This window comes from Echinops telfairi, unplaced genomic scaffold (genome assembly GCF_000313985.2).
Source record: "Echinops telfairi isolate 266 unplaced genomic scaffold, ASM31398v2 ScPeMD7_60;HRSCAF=208, whole genome shotgun sequence".
NCBI lineage: Eukaryota > Metazoa > Chordata > Mammalia > Afrosoricida > Tenrecidae > Echinops > Echinops telfairi.
This window is the reverse complement of record NW_022103958.1, coordinates 31,360,979-31,388,773: the sequence shown is the minus strand read 5'-3', so window position 1 is coordinate 31,388,773 and position 27,795 is coordinate 31,360,979. Positions and strand designations below refer to the sequence as shown.

The 27,795-nt window shown below is 44.4% G+C and overlaps 1 protein-coding gene across 2 annotated transcripts in view; it reads left to right on the top strand.

Annotated features, from left to right (window-relative positions):
- Nucleotides 1-27,795, top strand: part of NELL1 (neural EGFL like 1) — a 1,001,735-nt gene that overhangs the window by 148,591 nt on the left and 825,349 nt on the right. For both annotated transcript variants that reach the window (XM_004711602.2, XM_004711601.2), the window contains exon 4: nt 12,463-12,633. In XM_004711602.2, the coding sequence (XP_004711659.2) occupies nt 12,463-12,633 (171 nt within the window). The remainder of the gene's footprint in view (nt 1-12,462; nt 12,634-27,795) is intronic.

Genomic DNA, 27,795 nt, shown 5'->3' with positions numbered 1-27,795 from the left:
AAAAAAAAAAAGAAACTGATTGTGATAGCAATTGTACAATACTGCTTGATGTAACTGAACTATGGAATGTTATGCTATCTGTACTAACTCCCAATAAAATGGTTTTAAAGAAATACAAAAAAAAAATGTTGATGCTCATTACGTATCTTAATTATGAGGTCTTGGAGATCCAGGAGCTGTATTTTAGGCTTAATATGCAGTGATATGATTCTACGACTCATGCTATTTTGCTTGATTGCTTAATTTTTTTGAAATTTGATTTGACCTCATAAATTCATTTATTTGGTAATTTTATTAAAACTGTATTTATTAATTTTTTTGCCTTTATATGTTAATTTACCCAAGGTTTTATTTCTTTTCTCCTAGTTCTCGATATCTGGGAAGTTAGGGGGGAACTTGTTTTATTTAGTCATAGGCATAACATATTATTACCACACGGATTTTTAACACCGTAATGGAACTGTTTTGAATCGGTATAAAGCGCCTTTTTACATTTCATTGAATACTGAATGTTTTATTTTCAAAACAGAAGCACTTTGTAATTGCTGTCACTATTAATCTCTTTCTGGATGTTTGCTAAAAGGATTGAGCACAGAAAGAATATGTATTTTTACTATAACAAATAATAAAATCACCAGGTCACATCTAAGTGAGAGTAGAAAGCAGAGAAATGCTTCTTTCACAGAAAAAGAATGTGTGTGCATTCAGCAGCATCTTAACTGGTGAGAGAGTTTACTTCCATGTATGCTGAAAGAGATAAGGAAGGAAAATAATAATAGTGGGTGCTAGGCATTTTATTGGTTGATTTACAAACATTTCACCATTGTATCCTTCAAAGAAACCTGTGATGTAGATGCTACTTTTCAGTCGTCGGAAAAACAAGGCTTAAGGAATGTCTGTGTGTTGCCGACAGCAGCCATGCGGGCATTAAACAGCAGAGGGGCAGGAATTGGACATCAGTGGGCTATCCTGGGTCTCTTTCTTTCGGTGTTGGTTCTATTTCTGTGATCCCGTGTAGTCAAGGAAACAAAGAGTTGGGAGTCCTAGAAGTCTGTGTATCTCAGGACAGTCCTTGAATTTGCTCAGAAAACCCTCTGTGATGAAAGAGCACCTGGACTTGGACCCCGAGATGATTCCTTATTCCTGAAATAAGGAATCCAGGCACCCGTGTTCATTCAAATAAATGTGAAACTTGAGACTAAAATACCGCAGCTTGATAAAATTAAAAAAAAAATTAGTGAAGATGTCAAGGTATTCCTTATAGATTAAAAAAATTGTTGTTGAAATAACATTTTAAAATAGATGAAAGTAACCAATATTGTATACACACACACGTAAATTAGTTACATAAAACAACAACAACAAAAACCAAACTTGCTGCCATCAAGTAATCCCGACTCATAGACCCTCTAGAGCTGCGGTTCTCAACCTGTGGGTTGTGACCCCCTTGAGGGGTCGAATGACCCTTTCACAGGGGCCACCTGATTCATAACAGTAGCACAATCACAGTGATGAAGTAGCAATGAAAATAATGTTACAGTTGGGGGGTCACCACCACATGAGGAACTCTGTATGAAGGGGTGGTGGCCTGAGGAAGGTTGAGAACCCCTGCCCTAGGTAAAGAGCATTCCAGTGCCCATTACTATATAACAACACCTTCAACCGACCCTTGAACTGACTCTGGAGCCCTGAGTCAGTACAGTGGTAACGTGCTGGGCTGCAAACCACCAGCTGCCCCTTAGGAGAAAGACTGGGGTGCTTTCTGTTTTCGTACACAGTGACAAACCCACAGGGGGTGCTATGAATCCACATTGACTCGATGGCGGTGAGTTTTTTTTTGTTGTTTTAGCTTACCCTGTACATTCTATGGATCCGGATTTGGACAGAGTCCAGAGGACTGATGTATCTCGCGTCCATAGTGTTTGCGGCTTCCTTGGGGAAGAAATGGGCAGCTGGGAAGACCATCCTGAGGTGTTTTCACTCACATGTTTGATTGTTGACAGTGGCTGTTGGCTGAGACCCCAGTTGAAGCTGTTGACCAGAGCACCTGACTGGCCACTGCCCATGGGAGCTGGGCTTCCTCACAACATGGTGGCCTCAGAGTAATCGACATGGTCATGCAGGGCTTCAGCCAACACGATGGAAAGCACTGGATGCCCTTTATCATTCATTCTCAGACGCTGCAGAGTGCACTTTTGCCAGTTAAACACCGATTGACCCACCCCGGTTTATGCGAATGGGCCTTTGATCCCACCTTTCAATGAGAGGAGCATCAAGACCATCTTGTAGCAGAAGATATGAGATAGGGAGGCATTGAGTGGCTGTCATTGGAAACCACCCTCTGCCAAGCTCATGGGTTCTCTGTCACCAATGGGGCAGGAATGACTGTAGCCATGCCTCTTGTCATGTATTCCTCTTTATAAACTAGCAGTCGCTTTGTGTCCATGGCTACTCCTCTTTTTCTTTTCTCCTTTATCCCGTTTCATGCTCCTTTTCCTCTCTAACGAATCAAGGTAGTCTGCCAAAACCCCAAACCCATTGCCAGGCACCAAGTTGATTCAGACTCATAGCAACGTTAGAAGACAGAGTAGAACTGTCTCTTTGGGTTTCTGAGACTACGAATCTCTGGGGAGGCAGAAAACCTCATCTTTTTCCCAAAGAGCGGCTGGTGGATTCAAATTGCTGGTCTTGTGAATATCAGTTTAACACATAACTCACTTTGCCACCAGGGCGCCATCAACGTAGGACAGGATCCACTAAATCTCAGTGGGGCATTGATAAAGGTATTTTTCTTGTTGATGTCCTAATTCATTGTTAGTCTGTGTGAGGACTGGTACTTCTCCATGCGGGCGTTTAAGGACCGAGCTTAGTTCATCTAGTGCTCTACCATCCACTAAGGCCTCTTCAGTCTTCTGTTGGATCCGCTGTAACTGATGCAGATAGAGGAACCAACAAGCCCATAGAGGAACCAACAAGCCCACTGCCATCAAGCCGATCCTGACTCTTAGTGACCCTATAGGACAGAGTAAGTCTGCTCTGTAGGGTTTCAGAAACTACAAATGGAAGCAGACCACCTCATCTTCCGCCCATGGAGTGTCCATTCGGTTTGATTTGAACCACCTACCTTGTGGTTAGCAGCTCAGAGTTTAACCCATTGCAGTTCAGGTCTTCTTGGCTAAAATACACTTGCTCTTAATTGCTTGGGCCTGGCGTTCACACACATTATCCTCTATGTTATTGATTTATTTTTGGAATACCACTAGTTCCTGGATCTCATCTCAATGCAAGGTAGCTGGGAAATGCAGCCTGGTGTGTGCCCAGGGACCGGGGTGAGGCATTCATATTCATTTTGTCTGCTGTGCCCGCTGTACCCTGTCCTCTCTCCTCCAGGCTGCTAAGGATCCCGGGTAGAGGATGGGGATTGGCAGAAAAGTTAAGGGTGGAAAGTAACAGCCTAGCTAAGCACTCAGTTTCTTTTCAAGTGTTCCAGTTTGCAAAGTGATATATGAATTGGGGGAATTTAAACTTGACTTAGATCTTAAGGTTTATTTAGTTCGGTGATTTAAAATTATTGTTTCAAGTGGATTAGTTTATTCAAAAGAAATCTTTTAAACCTCGATCTCTATGTCAGGTGAGAGTGAAAGTGCTCTGGTTAAAGGGCTGGCAGGTGCTCCTTCTGCATCACACGCTATGGCTCCTTCAAGAGATCCTAGATCTCGGTGGATCAGATTTGCACCTCTTCTTTTATGGTCTGGGGAAACCGAGGCAGAGATCATGATTTATCAAAAATGACATGGTTCATTTGTGCCAGCTTTCAGGTTGGAACTCAGTATGCCCAGGCAGATGCTCTTTGCCCCCCTTCTTATGTCGAAGTTGTGTCATTTCTTTTTTCAGTCCACATGGCCCTGAGACTGCTGGGTCTCAGGCAGGACAGAGTCCAGCTGCCTGCTGCTTTAGCTCCTCTTGATTCCTGCGGTGAGGGGCAAAGGGCCAGGAGAGGGGAAAGAATGTTTTCATGTCTTGTGGCATGTCCTTCCATGGTGATGTTTCCATGGCATGAGAGGTGGGGAGTGGCAACTGAGTGCACAGGGTTATGTCCTGGCCCGAGGACACTTCAGTTCCCATGAACTCTCTTACCCGCTTGTATGTAGAAAAAAGGGTGCATTGTGGTACAGAAGAATGAGGATTCAAGATTCAGCAGATCTGGGCTTGGGTCTTCTGAGTTACATGATGTGGAGTAAAGCACATAGTCATTTTAGGTAACTCTCCCACTGGGAATGACAAATAAAACAGTAAGGTTTCCAAGGTTGTAGTCATTACAGAGCAGAGCGCCCTGCTTTCTCAAGCAGAGCTGTTGGTGGGCTTGGTCCCCCAGCCTTTGGAGTGCTTAACCACCCGAGTGCCTTGAATACAATAATACCTACTGCTGAAGACCCAGTAGAGAGTGATGTGATGTTGAGAGGGTCCCCTTGGCTGTCTACGAGACTTGGATTGCAGTCAGAGCTCCATCACCTATAGCTCTGTGAGCTCCAGAGGTCTCTGAACCTCGCTGTACCTCAGATTTTCTCTTTGTGACATGTTTTGTGTCATGCATGTGGCTGTGTCCCTGACCCCAGACTCTTGCCACACATGCACACCAGGTTGGGGGATAGGCTTGATCTGTGGTCCGTTTTGCTTTGACCTCCCCATTCAGCCTTCGTTCAGAAGCACAGAGAGATGACGGTTGGAATGGCAGCAGATGCTATACGAACACTGGGCCTTTTTAGACTTTGAGGTTCTTATTTGAAGTAGCCAATATGTGTCCTTATGGGATGCTTGAAAAAGAGAGGCTGTCTAAGGCACTTTCTCACTTCTTCTGATGAGTTCATGCTAGACACCACTTAAAAAGCTCTTTGGCTCCTGGCCCTCCTTGTTATAGAAGCAGTGCTCACTCTAACATTTTGAATATCTATAAGTTACAGTATGCATATATATTTAAAAATGATACACATAAATTATGTATGTACTTGTATATATAAATCATATATGTGCATATATAAAGCATATATGTAAATCATACAGCAAAATTAGATCTCTTAAGATCCATTCTGGTGAAATGACAAACATTTTAATAAACATAATAAGATTGATCTACCAAATGCTATTTGGAATGGTTCATCCCTCTTTTTATTTCCTGATATACCGTGGAATTCTGCCTTGAGAAATTTAATTTCAGTTCGCTGTAACTGACTGCACGGAGTACTCAAGGGTGGGCGTTTGGACAATTTTATTCATCGGGATTCTGAGGAAGTCTGCTACATGGAAGCAAGAGCGTAGGTTAAAAAATGCAGCTCTGCAAATGCAGGGTGGGGACAATTTGCCTACACCATGTTTGCGTGCAAGGACTTCTGTGCGGTGTTGCTGAAGGGAAGGTCACTGTGAGTGGTAGAATGCACATCCCAGGGCAAGGGAAGTGGCGATGTTTCTGTGTACTTGGTGTTCGATCACATAATGCTGACTTAAGTGAGTGAGTGAGTGACCCGGCTTTGGGAATGGCGAGCAGTCCTGATGGCACAATGGTTAAACACTCTCAACTGCCAACTGACAATCTGGTGGTTCGAAGGCACTGGTGGATCCCTAAGAGGAAGACATGGCAGTCTGCTTCCCCAAAGATGTCAGCCTGGGGACCTTGTAAGACTCCTCCGCTATGCCCTGTGGGTTTGGTATGAGTTGGCATGGACCTGATGGCAAGGGAATTTTTTTGGGTGGTAGAGAATGGTGTGAGGATCCCTGGTGGTGCAGTGGTTAAACATTGGGCTGCTAACTGCAAGGTTGGCAGTTCGAACCCACCCAGTGGCTGGCTCTTTGGGAGAACAACCTGATGATCTGCCCCTGTGCAGATGACAGCCAAGAAAGCCCTGTGGAAGCAGTGCGGGTCTGTCACATGGGGCTCCCTCTGGGTCAGAAGCAGCTCAGAAGCCCCAACAATGAGAGAAAAGGCAGCGGGGGGTGATTGGGAACTGTTTAGAAAGAGGAATCAGGCAGAATCTTGTCCAGAACACGTGTGTCATCTTGTCAGGCACTGAAGTGTGTAAAGAGCCGAAGGTGCTTGGTCTGAAAACTTTGTAGTAATCCCATAGCTGTTCTCAGGGAGTTGCAGAATGATCAAGCTTCTCTGAGAGTCAAGGAAAGTAATAGAACAGTGGAGGTCCATGGCTAAGGGAGCCATGCTGCTCACAAAATCTGGCTGGTGGTTTTTATCACCCATACAGCTGTTTCTGTTCTAACTTCTCTGAGACCTCCAGACCTAGCACAGGTCAATAGCAAAGAGCTTGCTAGACACTTGCATAAAATTGTTTCCTAAACCCCTTACTAGCTTTGGCTAGCTAGCCCCGCACGTGTCTGACTCACTTGTAGCTTCAAACCTTCTCTGCCTTTAGCTTCACCACCAGCTGGCCAGGAAGTCAAGGGCCATCTGGAGTGCTCTGCTGCATTGCCTCTTACACTGGCATGTGTGCCTGGATCGCAGGCGCATCAGCCTGTTCAGATGAGCACTCTGGCTCTGTAGGTTTTGGCTGGGCCCCAGGGATCTGAGGATCCACACGGGCTGCACGGTTATTCTGTGGACCATGGTTCAAGTAGCCAGAGCCTGGGACAGAGCAGAGGCCTACGTTTCAAGGCTCCAGCCTAGTGTTTTCAGGCCCCAGTGAGCATTTTCTGTAAGTTGCTCGGCCTCACCCTTCTACTCTCAGAGGGTTACTGTGTGGAAATACTAGTGTAGCTCCTTCTTGGCATTCACGAAACAACTTCATTCAAATGAATTTAGCCACCAGTGTCTTTGCTATCCCTAGATCCAGTTCGGTAGTATCTAATATTCCCCCTCCCCCCCAACTCATCAACTTGACATATCTTAGTGGTTTGAGATACAGTACCATGGAATATCTATGTTCTACCATTACAAAATTTACCATAAACACAAGTATATATTTGGCTAGTATTATAACAAAATTTCTTTTAAAAATATATGTACATATATCATATCATTCCATAGTTTAATCACATCAAGCAGAAATATACAATGGCTACCTGTAATAGGTAGGTATACTGTGCCAACCTGGCCAATAGGAACATGTGGGATTAAGAAGGTCGCAGTTTGATTGCAGGACAAAGAGATAAATGACTTGGTGAGCCCTGCCTGGCTCGCTCTCTCTCTCTCTCTCACTCTCACTCTCTCTCACTCACTCACTCTCGGTTCACTCTCTGGAAGACACTCTACTGACAAGACACATGGAACTATGTTAGTGCCCTTAGCTGGAGAAGCCATGTGGAGGCCCCTGCCAGTGCTGAGATGCTTACACTGTCACTGGATCCAAAGACTTTCTACCCACTGGCCTCTAATTGTCCTGCATCTGGCACCATTGCATGTATTTTGGGAGTCTGAAGAGGACTTTATAGGTAGGTATTGTACATATGGGCTAATATCAGACTTATGGGCTTGGATTGGACTGGGTTGGGATGCTTTCTTAATATACAATAAAAATCTCTCTTATGCACATATGAGTTTCTATGGATTTGTTTCTCTAGAGAACCCTGTCTAACACAATTGGTACTGGGAGTGGTTCTAGAGTGTGTTAGGGTGCTTTAGAAAAACAAATCCACAGAAACTCATGTATAAGAGAGAGGTTTATATACATGTTAAGAGTGCATCAAGAAAATATCCCAACCCAGTGCTGCCCAAGCCCACAAGTCCATTAACCCATATGTCCACACGAATCCACAAGTTCTCCTCCATCTCACAAAACAGATGCAATGATGCTGACTGCAGGAGGAAGGCTGAGTCAGTGAATGTGTAAGCTCTCAGCGCTGGCAGGGGTCTCCACACAGGTGCTCCAGCACCCAGGGCTGCATCGGGGTAGGTCCATGTGGCTTCTCCTCAGGGATGTCTTGCAGGAAGTGAGCCTTGCCAGTTGAAGCAGGGAACTGGCTAAGGCAGCTGCACCCTGGTCCGACCATCACAAAGCAAGAGACCCGAGAACTAGTAAGGCTAGGCTCACCTTTTTTATCTCTGCCTTCAATTAACCCCACATGTGTTTATTGGCTAGGTTGGCACAATAAACTAACTACCTCATAGAGAAACAAGATCAGAAACATGGGTTTGTCAAATTGGCTCTCCAGCCTGATTAGGCTTAACAGCACTGATGCTGCTATTTCTACCCTTAAAGGCATGGATAAGTCTGCCACTCTTACTAGAAGGGTGATGTTAATCCATGGTGTGAGGTCGCCAAGTTAATATCCACAGTATTACCACCCATAGATGAAATGCTGGTGAGAGGAGAGGTTCTGGGGGATTGTGTGTTTGATATTTTCCAACAGTTTTGTTAGGATGAGAAGTATAGGGAAGCTGGTCGGCTGGTCCTCCTTGCAATAAAGAATGTGATCAAGGAAAGGGATAATCTCAGAACCTCAGAAGCACATCTCAAGTGCTGAATAACAGACCTAACAGCTTCTGCATGTGCTACAAAGGAGAGTCTTCTCTCCTCTAGTAATAGAGTTGACATTGCCAAAAACCAAATCCAGAGTCTCAACATACAAGTAGCTGAATTACAGTGTCAGCTGAATTGCAGGTCTAGAACAGTGTCTGATATTACAGTAAGGGCATTAATCGGAAATAATTGGGACCCTGAAACCTGGGATGGGAACATATGGGCTGATGTTCCAGAAGAGGATGATATTGAGCTTCTAGAGACAATTGAGGCACCCCAGTCAATAGATCCACCCCTCCCATTGGAGGGGATTAATCCACTATCAGTAAAACAACTCACATTTGAGCAGATTAACCAAACTGTTCAAGTTGAGATGCCAGGTGGGGCTGCATCTGTAGCATTGCCTGGGGGAGATGCCTTATAAGATATTGCGGAAGCCCCCAGGAAACACCCTCACCACCCATGATCTCCTCTAGACCTGTAGCTAGAGTTCAGTCTCAGAAAGTTCCTAAAGGTGAGGTTCAGATGATGACTCAGGAAGAAGTGTGCTGTACTCATAAAGATCTGCTCGAGTTCTCTAATATGTACAAGCAGAAGCCTGGGGAATATCCCTGGGAATGGTTGCTAAAGGTGTGGGTCGCTCCTTCCTATTTTCCTACCAACAGACGTACCTGTGTGTCCCCCCAGATGTATTTGCTTCCTTTCCGCTCTGCTGTGTTGTCTTTCCCATCTGTCTCCCGCAGCCCTCTGATAGGGCATTCTATCAGAGGCCGAGGGGCCTCATCATGGATTCACATGACAGCCACTCAGTAGCCAACATCCCTCTCTCCTTCTTCCCTCCTTGGGAGTGACCTGTCAAATACTTCGAACGGATGGTGTCTGGCCCATTGGCAGTGGTCGGGGTCTCTAGCAGGCTGTCTGGCCCCCTGGCCAGCAGACCGGATGCCCTGCAAGCCTGAGTGTGCACCCATTCTGCAGCTTGTTCCCACTGCAGTGGACTCATTTGGTATTTTCAGTTTTCTCAAATTGGGCAACGGTAATGGGTGATAGGTGGTATCTCATGGTTGTTTTGACTTGCATTTCCCGTATGGCTAGTGACCGGGAAGCATTTCCTCACGTGTTTATTAACTATTCGAGTCTCATCCTTTGTGAATTGTCTATTAGACCCTTTGCTCACCTTCTCAGAAGGGGATTGGTTTTTTTCTTGTTTTTGCTTTGTGAAATACTGCAGTTTGTAGTGATCATTCCTTTCTCTGTTATGTGGTTACCAAATGTCTTCTCCCATCTGTGGGTTCTTTTTTCTCTTTTAATGTACACAATGTTTCATTTTCAGTAGGGCTCACTCATCTATTTTGTTTTCCAAGGAGATTGTACAAGACATTTTCTACTTTGATTTCATAACTGTGTGTTTGTGGCTACCCCCCAGGTAACTATTTATTCTGCTTTTTAACAAGATCTTTAAAATATGGACTCCAAATGCATTGAACACTTGAAATTGGGAGGTCATAACTCCAGGCATAGTGGTTACATCTGGTTACATGTATTTGAATTATTTTATCAGATGATCTCTGTGAGTGTTTATAATGATCACTGATTGAGGTCCTTTCGAAGTACAGTTCCTCCATTGGTAGCTTCTTGGTTAAAATAAGACAATAGAGAGCTGCCTGGTAATGTGTGTATTTGGTAAGATCTCAAATAGAAGATAGCGCTGCCATTCTCTACAGGCACTGTGTGATCCTGGGCAAGGTCCTCGATCTCTCTGATGGCATGCAAATGCACCTGTAATTAGGGATACGATCTACCTTGAAGAATTTAAATAAGAAGCTCCTGATGATAGCATTTGTCATATTCTTGGCACGTGCTCACTGAAGAACAGCATCCCTTTTTGTTTCTCTTGGGACACTTTCTACGTTTTGAGGAAGCAGGCCATAATTCATCTCCTCTCAAAGCCCATTGGGATCAGGAGCTGTATTTTAAATCCTTTTTTAACCTCTCACTGTGTGCTCAGTAAAGACATGTTAGTAAATTAATGGCCAGATGATCTCTGAGGCCTTCTTGACCTTTCATGTTCTCTGGTGGGTTGGCACTTTCACTGTTCTGCAGCTTAGAAGACGTTTGGAGGATTCCCTCAAGTGAACGTCTCCTATGTTAAGGGCTTTATAAAATACCCATTATATTGACTAGTACTAATCAATGTGTAACTGGACCCAGGAGCCTGCTGCTATGGTATAAGTAACCTCTTTAGATTATGACCTTGGCCCTGATTCTTTATACTGACCCAAATGTAATGATTCAGAAGCTGGACTTGACGCTGCTTCCTCTGCACTATGGCCTTGAGAAGACCCACCGTGAGTGATGAGCAAGAAACATGCATTTGTTCTCTGATGTGAATTTTGGAATGCATGGGTAATAGAGGCTGAGTTCCACGGAGGATTCATTTCAGTCCTCATAGAGGATGTATTTTGTGTTTTAGATTACCGTATATACTCAAGTATAAGCCAACCCAAACATCAGCCAACACACCTAACTCTACCACAAAAATGGCATAAAAATATGCTGAAAAACTGAGCTTATACTCGAATATATCCGGTAAGTAGTGTATGGTAGTGGGTAAGGCCAACCCAGATTAAGGAGAAGTAGCGCGTTCTTCTGAATCTAGGGATTAAAATGGGCTGCCTGCCTAGAAAAACAATCTCTTAAATTGTCTTTCTGATTGAGGCACTGGGATTTGGTCTGAGTGGACGTCGTCTGCAATGCTTTGCCATCCTGACACCAGCTAGTCGAGACAACGCACTGGTAGGAAGTGGACGGGTTTTCACATTTACTCCTGAAATCCTGGTGGGGGTCTGCTATTCACTCTCTGAATTTGTTTTTAATGAGATGATCATATCAGCCTTGCAGATTTTTGTGAGTGACCACGAATTTATTGGAAATGGCTAGCACAATGCCTGACAGTGAGGTGAGGGCTGATGTTGACGACAGTGGCAATGACTTATGTCAGAAGGGGATTGGAGCACATTAAATAAGTCTTCTACTACAGAGGTACCAGCATATTAGTCCCAAACTTCCACTAGCCTAAAACCCCCAAAACCAAATGGACTACCTTCGTGTCAATGCTGTCTTATAGCGACCCTACAGGACGGTATAGAACTGCCCCCATGAGTTTCCAAGATTGTAATGATTTATGGGAGTAGAAAGTCCTGGGTTTCTCCCTTGGAGCAGTGGCTGGCTTTTGTACTGCTAACGTTTTGGATGAAACCCAGTGTGGAACCCCCATGCCACCAGGGATCCACCACTAGCCTAAGGAGTGACCCCAAGTCACCAACTGTATTTTCTGAGTAAAGTGCAGGGGGCAGTGATGATGCTGAGAAGTGCTGGGAGGCCTGGAGAAAGCATGGTAAAAGTCTGCCGAAAGAAAACTCACATGTTTCACCTCCTGATTATTTGAAATATTGTTCCACATGTGAGTAGCTTCACCACTCTTCCCCTTAGCCATTATCTAAGGACTGTGGTCCAGTTATTTTTTTTGCCCTTCAAGGTAAAGGAAGTGGGGGTTTCCTAATCTTCTTCCTCAGACACATTTCTTTGATCTCCCAATGTCCAACATGGCTATTTTAATACTTCTTTAAAAACAAAAATGATACTTTAAAAAATACACACCAGTAAGTTCATTCTGCATGAATAGTCTAGCTTGTGCTAGACAATAGAAGGAAGGCGCTGAACTGCACTTTTAAATATGCAAGAGTCAATGCATTGAACTTTGCTCATTATCTTGCATCCTATGACCTCATTGGAGACCTATTGATCTCCATTTCAGTGGCTCAAGGTATTGGCTGTAGGTGAGCCGCGTTCTGTGCAATCTCGAGGAGGATTCCAGGTTGTGGCTCTTTTTGTCATGCTTCGCTACTTTCAGATTCTGAGAAACGTGGTAGTAAGCAGGCAGGGATTGATGATGACTGCGATGTCCAGGAATAAAATATTCTTGTTGCTTTACATACAGCTATTTTGAACTGGAGAGCAGTGGCCTGAGGGATGAGATTCGATATCACTATATACATAACGGGAAGCCAAGAACACAAGCACTCCCATACCGCATGGCGGACGGACAGTGGCACAAGGTCGCGCTGTCGGTCAGTGCTTCTCGTCTCCTGCTCCACGTCGACTGCAACAGGTAGGTCTTTGATCTTTGGTAATTTTCTGCCCTTGTAACTGAGAAAAAGGACAGGGGAAAGGAAAAAGCAACCCCCTCTAAGCCTGGCCGCGAAACCCAAACCGAGGGACCCCAATTGTACTGTAACCTGCTGAATGGTCCATTAGGCATGCTGAAATGGCCAGCTGTAATGCGCTAAGAAAACAGTCCATTAAGATGAAACAGTAGCCCATGATTAGGAACAAATGTACGAAAGGTTGATTGCAGATTGGGGAATATTAAGTGCACCTCGGTGGACTCCGGGCACTGGCTGAAATTCCATGGCACTGTGATCATAGTTAACGGTGATATATTGTTGTTGAGTTCTTTCCACTTGGAAGCGAATAAGCCAGTCTACCTGAGCATGAATCTGAGAAGCCTATGCCACGGATGCGGCTAATTCTATTTCACTTCATCAAGCAGAGCTTTGCTTAAATATCTTTCCCAAATGGAGGCCTCTTAGAGAGCCTGCTCCCTGAGTCCTTTGGAATTCATGCAATCCATTCTCTGACGGGAGAAGGCCTTCCAGCTTGTTGGAGGCAGGTCTCTTGGTGAGGTCTGGGAGGTGTTTCACAGGATGTGGTGGCTTGGGGTAGGTAGGATGCTCTCACCCCCATGGTTGTCATTAGAGGCAGGTTTCCTGATGGCTGAAGAAAGGAAACCATTGATCCCTGTGGGGTCCTTTGTGGCTGGACAGCTGTATGATGGTGGCTAAGGGGAGCATTTTGATCTCTATAGAAGCCACTGAAAATCCTTATGGATAGTGATCCGAGACCAATGACAGGGAATTTGCTGCATTCCAACTAATGCTTATCCTTCTCAGGTCCTTGTTAATAATGCCAGCAGAGTGAAAATTACTGTCCACCCTCAGCACTGGCTCCCCCCGAGTCCAGACTAATGAATAAGCATGCCCCCCTCCCTCCCAACCCATCCAGATGAGGGACATTCCAAGGTCACTCCGCACTAGACAGCAATTCTGATGGGAAGATGCTCGAGTGCTGCTGACAAGTCAGCTCTACTGTCTCTTTTAGGAGGAAGGACTGAGAGTAGAAACCAATGTCGGGCTTATGGAAAGTCAGCCTCTTGAAGGGAACCTTTCTCCCCTTGATATCTTCTATTTGAAAGCGGAACTTGTTTTGTTCTGTGGCTTAGGCCGAGTCACGGCTCCATCCAGGGATAATCTGTGTCTAGACAGAGTAGTTGTATGAACCGGATTCATTGTTTCCTTGAGTGCTGGACCGGGTGGCTTGGATAAAGCTAACCCACAGCTGCTACATCCATTTCTACCCTCAAGAAATACGATTCCCTCACCGGAGTCCACATAAGGGTAACTGGGGAACTTATCAAAAATTGGGTTAACTGAGCTCCATCTGACTTTCTGGATCAAATCTCCTAGAACTGGAGAAGCTGTGAAGCTCCTCCCCACAGAGTTGTTTTATGTCCCTTTGTCTCCACGTATTAGTGTTTCAAAACCACTGGCTTTGATAGAGGCGGGGAAGAGATTAGAGGGAAATGAAGGGTCTTGGGTAATTGAGTGCCTGGAACAAGGCCCCAGGAAGGAGGAAAAAAGAACTAAGGGGCAGGGTGATTCCAGTTGCACCAAAACCCAGATCTTCTTTGCTTAAATTTCCTTCCACCGAGCCTTAATAGACTTCAGAGAGGGAGAGAGGCTGGTCTACCACTTCTATCTAGGTCATTCTCACAGAAAGTGGATTTCACGAAGACTGCCTTTGACTCTCTCAGCTGTTTTACCACCTCGAGAGTCTTAGTTTTCTATCCCTCTTAGCGTGTGCTACCTTGTTTTTCTCAGCCTCTCACCTAGTAGTGCTGCTGATTAGATGATGAGAATTCACATTTATGGACCGATGGCTGTACTAGGTATCATGCTAATCATGAAACGATATTAATTTCAGACTCATGCCGTTATTTTTTACTGTCTTGAAGATGAGGGGGTTAAGTTTGCATTCTTGCTGCTTATAATTGGTAGTGCCAGGATTTGAGCTGTAGTCTGACTTATAAGTGCTTGCTTTTAATGATCATGCCCAACAGTGGGTACTGTTGCCACTGAGTTTGGAAGATCAGGAAGCCATGCCTGATTCAATGTGAGCCTGGGGCTGCTTGCTAGCACTCACCTCTTGCATGCCACTTTTCTGATTCTTAGAGTTGTTAAGCACACCGACATGAAGCAGGGAACCAATAGAGAAGCCTGAGTGGTTGCCCCCAATCCCAACTATGTGGACAGCCCCCGCCCCCCACCTGAAGAATTCACTTCAGAGGACAGCACTGAAGCTACAACTCAGGGAGAGGGACATGTCTGATCAGAGCATACAGGAGCAAATGAAGGGAGAGGAGGAGAGAGTGGATCAAGTCCTGGCCCACAAAGCCCTGAGGATGATACTCCTGCTCACAACAGTCAGTGCACAGAGAGGACCATAGGACTAGCCCCACTAGGAAATATGATGTCCCTCACTGACCCTTAGTGCTATGGGGGACAACACTGGAGATACAGTGTGGGAATTGTGCCTGATCTGATCCCACCACACCGAGGCAAACACTAAGGGTATGCAACAGAACAGCAAGGGGAGCAGAGCAAGGAACTTCCCAGGGAATACCAAAAAATAGACTTTGGGGCCAGGGCATGGCACCCTACCAGACTTGACTGGAAAACACTCCTAAAGGTCAACAAACAGATCTTGAACTATTTATAGGCTTTTCTTTTTTTTTGTTATTGGTTTTTGTTGTTATTTTGTTTTCTTTTGCTCTGTCTTGTTTTTTTTGGTGAATATTATTGTCTCTGAGTGTCTATCTAGATAAGCTAGAAAGGATAAGCAATCTAGAGGAGAAAACAGTGGATTGATGGTTCCGGGGAAGATATAGGAGACGGGGAGGTGGGGTGGTGGGGAAGGAAGTGGGTGTTAACAATCCCAAGGGCAAGGGAACAACAAGTGATCTAAAATCAATGGCGAGGAGAGTATAGGAGGCCTGGTAGGGCTTGATCAAGGGGAATGTAAATGAGAGAAATGACTGAAACCTATATGAAGGCTGAGCATAAGAGTGGGACAAGAGGAAAGTAAAAGGAAATAGAGGAAAGAAGTAGGAGGCAAAAAAACATTCACAGAGGTTTAATACAGGCATGCACATATGTCAGTATATTTATATATGATGATGGGGAAATAGATGTGCATATATTTATAGGTTTAGTATTAAGGTAGCAGACGGACATTGGGCCTCTACTCAAGTACTCCCTCAAAGAACACTTTGTTCTAATAACCTGGCATTCTGTGGTGCTCACCTTCCTAACATGATCACTGAAGACAAAGTGGGTGCTTAAGCAAATGTGATGAAGGAAGCTGATGGTGCCTGGCTATCAAAAGATATAGCATTGGAGTCTTAAAGGATTGAAGATAAACAAGCAGTCATGTAGCTGAGAAATAACAAAGCCCACATGGAAGGAGCACACCAACCTGTGTGATCACAAGGTTTTCGATGGGATCAGGTATCAGGCATCAAAGATCCAGAAAAAAAAATCATATCATTGTGAATGAGGGGGAGTGCGAAGTGGAGAACCAAAGCCCATCTGTAGACAACTGGACATCCCCTTACAGAAGGGTCACAAGAAGGAGATGAGTCAGTCAGTGTGCAGTATAGCACCAATGAAACATACAACGTTCCTCTAGTTCTTCAATGCTCCCCCACCCCAATATCATGACCTCAGTTCTACCTTACAAATCTGGCTAGACCAGAGCGTGTACATGGGTACAGATAAGAGCTGGAGACACAGGGAATCCAGGACACATAAACCCCTAAGGACCAATATTGAGAGTAACTATACCAGGAAGGTAAGGGTAAGGTGGGTGGGGGAGATGGGGGAAACGGATCACATGATCTATGTTTTGAAAATGATGATGGCAACAAATGTACAAATGTGCTTGACATAATGGATGTATGTGAGGATTATGATAAGAGTTGTATAAGCCCCCGATAAAAATAATAAAAATAAGGTTGTTCGGTAACATGGCGGAATCGCATTAGTGGAACATATTGCGTTGGCTTGGCAAAAGTAACCCATTCTTACTGACTACTACAGACCAGGCAATGTGCTAGGGGTTATATTTTTATTAGTTACTTATAATCATAGATTATCCCTGTGAGTAGAGTGTTTGGACCTATTTTGTAGAATTGGGAACAGAAAGGTCCATCAAAGAGTCTCAATCACATTAAAAAAAAAGAAAGAAAGAAAAAAAGCCGAGAGCCCGAACTTTGAGCTGAGCTCTAACTCCACAATCTGTTCTCCCACCTCTCTACACCACCTCCCTAGTGTGCTGAATGGTGCATGAAGCCCAAGGACAAAGTCCAAAGTACACCAGTAGGGTCCTCCCAGGCCAGCGATGGTCCCTACATCTCTCCAGCAGAAGTCCAGAGACGAGAAAAGCATCTGAAATTGGGAAGGGAAGATTGCCCAGGCAGTTCCAGTGCTCTGAGGAATTCCGATGCACCAGGATTTTCCACCTTTTTTAAAAGTTAGACTTGAGAAACAGCATTTCCAGATCTAATTGTACAAATTGTCACAAGAAAAGTGGCTGCTATTTTAGTAGTTTTAACACTTTTTGCTTGCTATAGAAACTTACACTTTTCGTTCTCCCTGCTTCAGCTGTTTGGCTGGCCCTAGTTAGCAGCTCTTAATGTGTCGGTAGCAGACTACCTCAAGCTAGAAACTTAAAAGGAAGCCTTCAGTTGGGTGGGCAAGTGGATCATCTCCATGGCCCTAGGTTTTTCTCCAGCTGCCTTTATATTAATAGCTGCCAACATAGCCTAGAATGAGGCTTAAACCCATCTTCAGATTCGCTCTCCCCACTGTCAGCTCACCAGGCGGGCAGCTGACCCCATTATCCAAAACAGAGGTTTAGTGTCTAAGCAAGTTTGAGTCTCCATTCGCCACAAGAGATTTTCTTTGCTTTACTTCTTTTCCTAACTTTTAATTTCCTATCAGCCTATCAAATTAATGTGCTGGACATGCTACCCCTGCCAGGCAGTGGAAGATCTAAAGAAATAAATGAGAGTGTCCCTGAATCAAGGACTATCTGACTTATTTATTCCTCCATTTTGAAATTCATTTTGAAACCACCAGGGCCCCCCACAGTGAAGTCTGTCCCTGGTAGCAGGGTATCAGAAAAAACATGGGCTTAGACTGATGTCCTGGGAGCAGGCTGCTCTGAGAACTCAGAATAACAACTGAGCAGTCGAGAGGACGGAAAATCGTCCCTCTCAGCAGCCTGCTCTTGAAGCTGTTTCCCAGCAGCTCAGGGATGGATTCAACCGGGTTTTCCATTCAAATAGCATACCACCTGGCCTTGTCCAGCACTGTCTGCAATATGCAGGTGGCCCCACTTTGAGCCAACCTCTTCTTGCCTCCCAGCTGGAAAAACGAATCTCTTGGGCAGTCTCCCATCATAGCAAAGCTCTGAACTCTCATCGCATTTGTTTAGACCAGTGTTTCCCAAAGTGGGTGATACTGCTCCCTGGGGGGTACTGGAATGATGAGGTGTTTTGTTTGTTTGTTTGTTTGTTTGTTTACAAAAACAGATACCTACATTTTATCTTGGATTATGGGCTATAGTACAAACGTTTCTAAATGCTCAGAGGTACTAGGTAATTTTTTTTCTTTTTGAAAAGAGGGTGGTAGGCCACATAAATTTGAGACCCTGTGATGTAGACTTTTGCAGGTGTGCATGGATACACAACATATGTGTCAGCTGCCCAACTGGTCTCCTAATTCCTGCAGTGGAGGCTGGATGTCAATTTAAGGATTAAGAGTGTAGGGGTGGAGTCTAGGCTGTCAATCCTCAGATTGCCAATGAGGCTTCTGTGGGCATGGCCTTCTCCTGAGAATTCTGGGAAATCTGGGGCTTCCTCCTTAGAGGCAAGATACACTACTCTCTCTCTCTGCCACTTCCTGGGAGACATTGTAGAAGACAAGCCACATGGACGCAAGCAGACCTCAGAAGCCAGAGAAGCCACAGAGAGACCCCTGCCAGCACTGAGATGCTTACAACGCCACAGGACCCAAAGACTTCCTACCCACTGGCTTGTGATCGTCCTGCATTTGGCTTCATTGCATGTGTTTCGTGAGTCTGAAGAGGACTTTATAGATTGGTATCAAACATATGAGCTAATATCGGACTTATGGACCTGATCTTTCTTATACACACGTGTGTCTACAAATTTGTTTCTCCAGTCCACCCGGACTAACACAACATATTTAGGTTTTCCTTTTCAGACATCTCATTTATCCATTGCGGCACATAGCCAGTTTTTTTTTTTTCCATATGACTCTTACTCTTGAAGAGCATGCCAAATTAGAAATTAAACAGCCTATAAATCATGGCACAAGCCAGGAAGTCAAGGTTTGTGTCTGATATTTAGGAGTCATTTCAGCATATGAGCATTTATTTATATTGGTGGGTTTTTCATAATGAAATATACTGATGTGTCATCCCTGTTCCCAGAGTGCTCCTAAAATATTTATAAGCAACCTCTTATTAACTCTTACCTTTCTTTGTTTCCCCCATTTCTTCTTTCCCTGGTTGGATGTTAATGATATAGGACCCTTTCCCTGGTTGGATGTTAATGATATAGGACCCTTTCCCTGGTTGGATGTTAATGATATAGGACCCTTTCCCTGGTTGGATGTTAATGATAATAGGACCCTCACGGAAGAGAGAGTTACATGATGGAACATAAAAGAGCATACAAGGGGCTAATCCTAAAGGACAGCTAGTCACCTGCCAATCAGAAACAATCACTTCTTGTGTGAGCAAGAAATATATATATATATATATATATATATATATAAATTATATATATATGCATTTGTTGAAAGCTTTCTTTTTTAAAATAAATCATTTTATTGGGGGCTCTCACAGTTCTTATCAGAATCCATACATACATCCACTGTGTCATGCACATTTATACATATGTTGCCATCATCATTTTCAAAACATTTTCTTTCTACTTGAGCCCTTGGAATCAACTCACTGCCCCCCCTTCCTCATGAGCCCTTAATAATTTATAAGTTATTATTTTTTTCATGTCTTACACTGACCGATGTCTCTCTTTACCCACTTTTCTGTTGTTTGGGGGTTGTATGCCGATCATTGTGATCGGTTCCCCTTTTCTGCCCCACCTTCCCCTTATGCTCCTGGTATCACTACTCTCATTATTGGTCCACAGGGATTTATCTGTCCTGGATTCCCTGTATTGCAAGCTCTTATCTGTATGCGTGTACATGCTCTGGTCTAGCCACATTGTAAGGTAGAACTGGGGTCATAATAGTGGGGGAGGAAAGCATTAAAGAACTGGAGAAAGTTGTATGTTTCATCGGTGCTATACTGCCCTGACTGGCTTGTCTCTTCCTTGTGACCCTTCTGTGAGGGGATGTCCAGTTGCCTACAGATGGGCTCTGGGTCTCCACTCTGCACTCCCCCTCATTCACAATGATATGATTTTTTGTTCTGGGTCTTTGATGCCTGATACCTGATCCCATAGACACCTCGTGATCACATAGGCTGGTGTGCTTCTTCCATGTGGGCTTTGTTGCTTCTCAGCTAGATGGCCACTTGTTTATCTTCAATCCTTTAAGACTCCAGACGCTATATCTTTTGATAGTCGGGCACCATCAGCTTTCTTTACCACATTTGCTTATGCACCCATTTTGTCTTCAGTGATTGTGTCGGGAAGGTGAGCATCACAGAATGCCGGCTTATTAGAACAAAGTGTTCTTGCATTGAGGGAGTGCTTGAGTAGATGCCCAATGTCTATCTGCTTAATACTTACCTTAATACTTAATACATACCTTAATACTTAACATATAAATTTATGTACATAGATCTATTTCCCTATCATTTTATAAAAATATATTTACGTATTACTTGCCTGTATTTAGACCTCTAAATGTCCTTTGCCTCCTACTTCTTTCCTCTATTTTCTTTTTAATTTACTCTGGCCCCACTATCATGTTCAACCTTCATTTCGGTTTTAGTAATTCCTCTCGGTTGCATTGCACTCTACCAAGCCCCACCAAGCATCCTATACCTTCCTCACCATCTATTTTAGATAACTTCTTCCCTTGTACCTGGGTTTGTTGGCACTGCCTTCCTTTCCCCCACCTCCCATCTCCTGTGTCCCCCTGGAACTGTTGGTTCATCGTTTTCTTCTCTGGATTGTTAATCCTGCCTATCTTATCTAGATGGACATGCAGAAACAATAATAAGCACAAAAGCAAAACAAAGCAAAAGAAAACAAAAATCAAAACAACAATGAAAAGCAACAGCAACAAAAAGCCTATAAATAATTCCAGGTCTGTCTGTTGACCCTTATGAGTGGTTTCGGGTCATCTGATAGGGTGCCACGCCCTGGCCTCAATGTCTAGTTTTGGGATTCCTTGGGGACTTCATGGCTTTGCTGGCCTTGATGCACTGTTGCAAGCCCTCAGTGTTTTGCCTGGTGTGGCCTTTACCTTTCTTAGGATAAGCCCTATGCATGTGAGAGGGCTTAAAAAGTTCATAGAAATATTCCATTATATTTTCATATGAAGTGGCTTTAAAAAGTATGTGAGGAAAAAAATGAATGGATTTTAAAATACAATGCATTACATTGACCTTTTACAAACATTTCCTCTCCAGCATGGACCCCCCTCCCCCGCCCCACCCCCTTATTTTGAATTGAGTCAAAGTTTCCAGAGCAGATCCTTAGTGTCACATTCAACAATCCACACACATTTGTTTCCTCGCATTCACTGCATTCCCCTCAGTGCACCTCCACCCTGCTTCCTGTTCACATGTCTCTGTCTTCTCTAACTCCTCTGAAGCCTGTTCTTGTGTAAATGCTGCCCTTCACTCTTAAGTGGTCAATTATTCTATGGTATGTGTGCCTCAATAGTGTTGTTTTTCTTATAGACGTCCTGTTTGCCTGAAAATTCAGCGACACGACTCAGTTTAATTCCAGACCTAATGGGCAACTAAGGGCCATAATCTTTGAAAGTTCCTCCGGTCTCCATTGTTCAAATAGTAAGCGTGGACTCTGGTATGATTTTGAGTTTTGTTCCACATTTTCCTTCAGCTCTATCCAGAACCTAATGCGATCCCTTTCAGAGAAGTTAGTGTAGTGGTAGCCAGGCACCATCTAGGTCTTCAAGTCTTAGGAGATGATTATCAAAGGCTTTAGAGATTCAAATGAAGAGAGCCAGAGCTAGACTCCAATGTCCTGGTTCTCAGTTGCTTATCCTCTCCACAAACGGTAACACGTGCACACAAATCATCATCAAAAGGAACTAAAAATAAAATTGGCATATCAGCATATGCCTCGTGTTTAACGAGCTTAGAAGCTCTGGGTCCTCTGGTTAGGAAGGGATGACAAGTGAGCTAGGAAAACAGGATGTATTCATGGGAAACGTTGAGTAATGGCAGGAGGGGAACTGTCCAAGAGATGCTGTGAAGCAGTGCATGATGGGTTGCTGGAGTTGTGATGGAGACAGTCAGGTCTGGAAGGTGACAGGAAGGTGAGCTCCTGGAAATGTGGAGTCACCTCTCAATGTTTTACTGCCCGCTGGAAATACATGACAGTTTGTGTGGCTTTGCAGTCATGACACTGTGTGATTGGATTCTGTACCAATCACATAAGTTGGGTTGGAATGAGGTTCATCTCGTATGGATTACAAAGCCGATTTATACCGTGCTGGTGAGAGAAGGAGGTGTGTGGGTGAATTTCTCTCAAGTTGGCAGTTGGGAGCAGTCTGGAGAGAGGGACAGAAAAGGTAGAATGGGAGAAGGGAGGACGTAGGGAAAGAGCTGTCTCCCATATCACCAGCCGTATGAGCTCCGTGGTTTAGCCCAGGTTGAAAAGAATTCTAAGCCATTGTCTTGGTGCTGCTACTGACTGTATGTCATGTACATGTAGTGGCGCAGACATGTGGAACCAGGTAAGTCATTCTGCATCGTAGTTCATTTGTTCCTGCATTCCCCAGGAACTGTGCTTGCATCCATGAAATGGGCACTGTTGTTATTGTAGCAGGTGTCATTCAGTCAGTTTAGACTCGGACCCTTTTTATCATAGCAGATGAAACACTGCCCAGGCCTACACCGCCCTCACAATTGTTTTTATGTTTGAACCTATTGTTGCGACTACTGTGTCAATCCATCTTGTTGAAGGCTTTCCTCTTTCTCACGATTTCTGTACTTTACCAAGTATGATGTCATTTTCTAGGAACTGGTGTCTTTTGACAACTTGTCCAAGGTACATGAGACGAAGTCTTGCTATCTTTGTTTCTAAGGAGCATTCTGGCTGTACTTCTTCCATGACAGAAATGTTGGTTTGCTTGGCAGTCCATGGTAGTTTCAGTAGTCTTCACCAGCACTGTAATTCAAATGCTTCAACTTTTCTGTCTTCTTTATTCACTGTCCAACTTTCTTATCCTTAGGAGGCCATTGAAAATTCCATGGCTTTGGTCAGGTGTACCTTAGTCCTCAAAGTAACATCGTTGATTTTCTACACTTTAAAGCAGTCTTGTCCAGCAGATGTTACCAGGGCCATGTGTCCTTTGATCTCTTGACTGTTGCTTCTATAACCATTGGTTGTGTATCCAAGCAAGATGAAGTCTTCGACAACTTCAGTCTTTTCTCCATTGATCATGATGTTACCGATTGGTCCAATTGTGAGGATTTTGGTCTTTTTCACATTGAGCCCGTAATCCATACTGAAGTCTGCCATCTTTGATCTTCATCAGCAAGTCCTCCTCACTTTCAGCAAGCCAAGTTGTGTCTGCTGCATTTTGCAGTTGTTAATAAGTCTTCTTCTAATCCTGATGCTTCATATACAGATTGAATAAGTGTGGTAAGAGAATACAAGCAAAAGTATATGCAAAATCCTCTAAAAATTTCAAGCTAGTATATAAACATAACCGAGGAGCCCTGGTAGTGCAATGGTTATACTTTGGACTGCGATCTGCATGGTAACTAGTTTGAATCTACCAGCAGTTCCATGGGAGAAAGACTGGGCTTTCTACTCTCATAAAAATCCTGTCTTGGAATCTGCAGGGGTCATTATGAGTCAGTATTGACTCTGTGGCAGTGAGTTTTGGGTCTATGAATATGAAGCATCATTAAGTGCTTTAAACATAGACCCTCATATTGAGAAGATTGTGACATATCATACTGTAAATGAGTACAATTTCACTAAATACCCACCTGTACAAAGCAGTCCCTTCTTTCCCATGGGCTCGATCTGATACGTGATATGGATCAATCCATAGTGCAGTGTAGGGTTTGAGATCAAACAGGACCTGAAGGTATTCTGACTGCCAGGTCCCCTGGTTCTGGTTATGTCCTAGTTTATCTTGGGTGGACTTTACATTAATGGAGTCCCTTTAAGAACATGTACATGAAGTTATGTTAAAAAACTTAAGGTCAGTCGGTAAGGATAGGCACCCCTCCCAAAAAGCATGGTAAAGCTTTTATTAAGCCCAGTGGAACTTGAGACTGTGGCATGGTCTCTTAATTCCCCGAGGAAGGCATTTATAAATCTACTCCCTTCCACTTGTGAGTAACAGTAGTTAAGACTCGTATGAGGGGATGTAAAGTCAGGTGAAATTTTGTTGGGTGATGGAATTCATGTGGTAGAACTTTTTGGCTCTCCTAAAAGCCTGTGTGGATGAACAAAATATATATATTCTTCTTGTCTGCTTTGAAAATCTGGTCTTTGATCCCATGGAAATTCTGGACTGAAAACTTGAAGTCATTCCTTGTCCCGAGGGTAGAGACATAGAGGTCTCCCCCTCATGGTGGCCTGATGTACAACAGGACACAGTGGTGCCTGCTCCTCCATCATCCTGACAACTGCCATCATGTTTGAGCTCATTGTTCTGGCTTTTGTGCCTATCAATGGCACTGAAGGCTTCTCTACTTCACTATGCGTGATGCTCTCTTTCAGCCATGCATCCCTCCTGATGATGAGCTCAAAGCAAGAGTGGCAGATGATGTTCTGTTGTGATGCGTAAGGTTTTTGTTGTCTAATCTTTAGAAGATCACCAAACCTTTCTTTCTCCCTAGTCTGTTCGTCTAGAACTCACTGAAGCTTGCCCACCATGGGGGATCCTGCGGGTATTTGCAATAGTGGCGGCAAAACTTCTAGCCTCCTACCAACAGGCAAGCCAGCAGAGTCCTGTCATGCAGTAGTTCTGAACCTCAGCTCCTGAAGTATAGACAACAAGAGACTCCAATGCAAACAACTCAAACTCACTGCCGTTGAGTCGACTCTGACTCATAGCAACCCTGCAGGACAGGAGGAACTGCCCCACACAGTCACTCTGTGGGAGCAGAGAGCCTGGTCTTTCTCCTGTGGAGCGGCTGGTGGTTTCAGACTGCTGACCCTTCGGTTAGTAGCCTCCTCTTGTAACCAGTACATTACCGGGGGCTATAGGATTAGGTAATTTCCCAGCCTCCTTTCAACTTTGGCGTTCTGAGTATCACTTTCTGAGTCTGTTCCCTCCCAATGTGTAGTCTTTCTCATCGTAAAGTTTCGGGTATGCAGATTTTTGCCTTCAGGACCAGTTTTCCTCACAGGGCCACGTCTGGTGGTCGATCAAGGGATTTGAAATGCTGTGACTAGACATGTGGGCTGACAGAGTAGCATGCTGCCGGTGCGCAAAGATGAACTCTCCCTAGATACCCACTCTTCTTTCTTTCAGTTGTCTCCCACCCTGCTGGAAGAGATGCTGACCCTGCACTTCTGGATATTTTAAAGTATGCTAACCTGTGACTCTGGACCTTGTACCCTTTGTTTCTTTCAGTGTTATGTTCCACACATGTGACAGTGGACAGCCTGTGGTGGTGGGGTCACCATGGAGGCCTTGGTGGCTTGGTGACCTACAAGACAGGGCAGTGTACTCTAGCAAGCGGATGATGGATAGCTGTGTTGTTAAAAACCATAATACATCTCCTGAACACGGAAGGAAAAAAGGCCTTTGATGCCACCAAGCAGTCGAGATTTAAATAATGGGAGAGAGAAACTCTAAAATCCTGGATAGCCAATGTGCAATGCATTGTAACTTGTAAGTCCCTTGGTACCAGAGAGAGCGGCCACCTAATTGTCCAGGCGGCTTAGACGGGACAGTGTGGGAGGTCTCGCTGTGACTGGGCCCCTCCCACTCCTACCCGTGCTGTGTACCCTGTGGCTTATTCACAACAATCCCATTAGGCTTATTCCAACTTTAACTTTGCCTATCTCTTAATGACATCACCTGCAGACCTCTTTCTAATTTTGTCTTTTCAAGAATCTTCATCTTTTCCTCTCATTCCCTGGTGGGTTTCAACGTGCCTTTGGTTCATCATGGCCTCAAGGGCAGAGAGAGGCAGGAGGTGAAAGGATTAATTGAAGTGGATGATGAGAGAGTGGCTTGCATTTTCCCATCTCCTTGCACTCTGGGGCTTTCAAAGTTGCGAATGGAAAGACTAAAAAGAAACACAATGGAAACTTCCCTTCGTCACGTGGTTGGTTGGCCACCTGAGGCTCTCAGTGGTAGATTGACAACAGGGCGCTGGTTGCATGCATCGGGCCCAAGATGTATTAGAACAGAGCGGAAAACACGACCTTGTTTCTAACCCACAGTGATGTCATCTACTTGCCTTCAGCCACATCTCCGGTCGTCATTGTGGACATGGGCAGACGATGAATGGAAGGGAGCTAGGCCGCTGGAGGAATAAATGTTTTCTTGTTGGAAACATTCACTGCTTGCCCCTTTGATTGTTATAATTCCACTCTGTGCCTTTGATGGATGTGCATGGTTATTTTTTTTAAAAAGGAAAAGCAAAGAGGGGAAATAAAAAGTCCACCCAGAACAGTACACACGGTGGAACCCTATTTGAAACGTAAAAACACATTTATCTATGAGTTGTCTCTGTGTAGCTTTCCTTGTTGGATGTGAGCATTGAGGAATAAAAAATGCATGAGCAGGAGGACTTGTTAATTAAAAAAGAAAGACTGCATTCGTTTTGTAGTTAGACCAGGGGTGCTGGTGTTGTCACTGAATAGAACTGATTTTGTACACAACTGTGAAGAAATTCATCTCTCTCCTTGGAAACGTTAATTAAACAAATGTGATAAATAACAGCAGTCGGCTTCGTTGGATGCAGGGAAGCAGGTTGCTAGCTGCACCTGGCCTGCGGCTGTCCTCTTCTGCTGTCCTGGGCCTGGGCACCTATTCATTTAGTGCATAGTTGCTAATACTTGCTCTCCAGGTCTGATGCCTCTTCGACCAACCGTGGCACAAGCAAGGAAGGGGTCAGGGAAATGCATGATTTAAATTTCTGGAACGTTTTGGCAGAGACCTAATGTCGCTGTGGAGCCAAACTCAGACTTGTAGCTCAATCGTTAATGACTTGGTGTTGGTGTTTGGTATTTCTGCAGCGCTGAGTCATATGTTCTCTAGATTCTTACTATAGCCCTGGGGTAGGGATATTCTTATACTTTGTTAACAAGTTGCTGTTGAGTGGATTCTGAGGGGAAGTGATTTGTCCAAAGATATACAGGCAGTTAGTGGCAGAGCTAGAGCCGGAACCCAGGAGGCCTTCCTTTTGCCTGCTTCATTCCTTGCCACTCCCACCTTCGTAGCCCCACCTGTGCCCACTCAAGAAAACTCAAATAGCTTTCTCTGTCTTAACACTCAGAGCTCGCGTTTCCTCTTCTTCTGCCGCCTCTTTCTTCTTTCCTCTCCTCCCTTTCTCCTCGCCTCCTTCCTTTGCCCCCATCCATGCCGCAATGTGACAAGATAACACTTCTGCCCTGCGCTGAAGGAAGTCCAAGGTATGTATCTCATTTATTAACTGAAGAAAAGGGCCAATTTCCATTGAGTATGTTCTTAGACTGGCAGTGCTACTGCCCAAGGCCACGTCCCTGTTGGACCAAACCTTACCTTGTTCTAAATTCCAACCATGCTGCTCCTTTGGGCTCTGGACTCCAGAAGGCTTTTGTGGTACCATTTCTTTTGATTTAAAGGCCCCCTCCTTCTCGGACTCTGGAGTGCTGATAGACAGGTTCATGACTTCAACACCACCAAGGTAATATCATGTCAGACCTTTCGAATGGCCCATCACC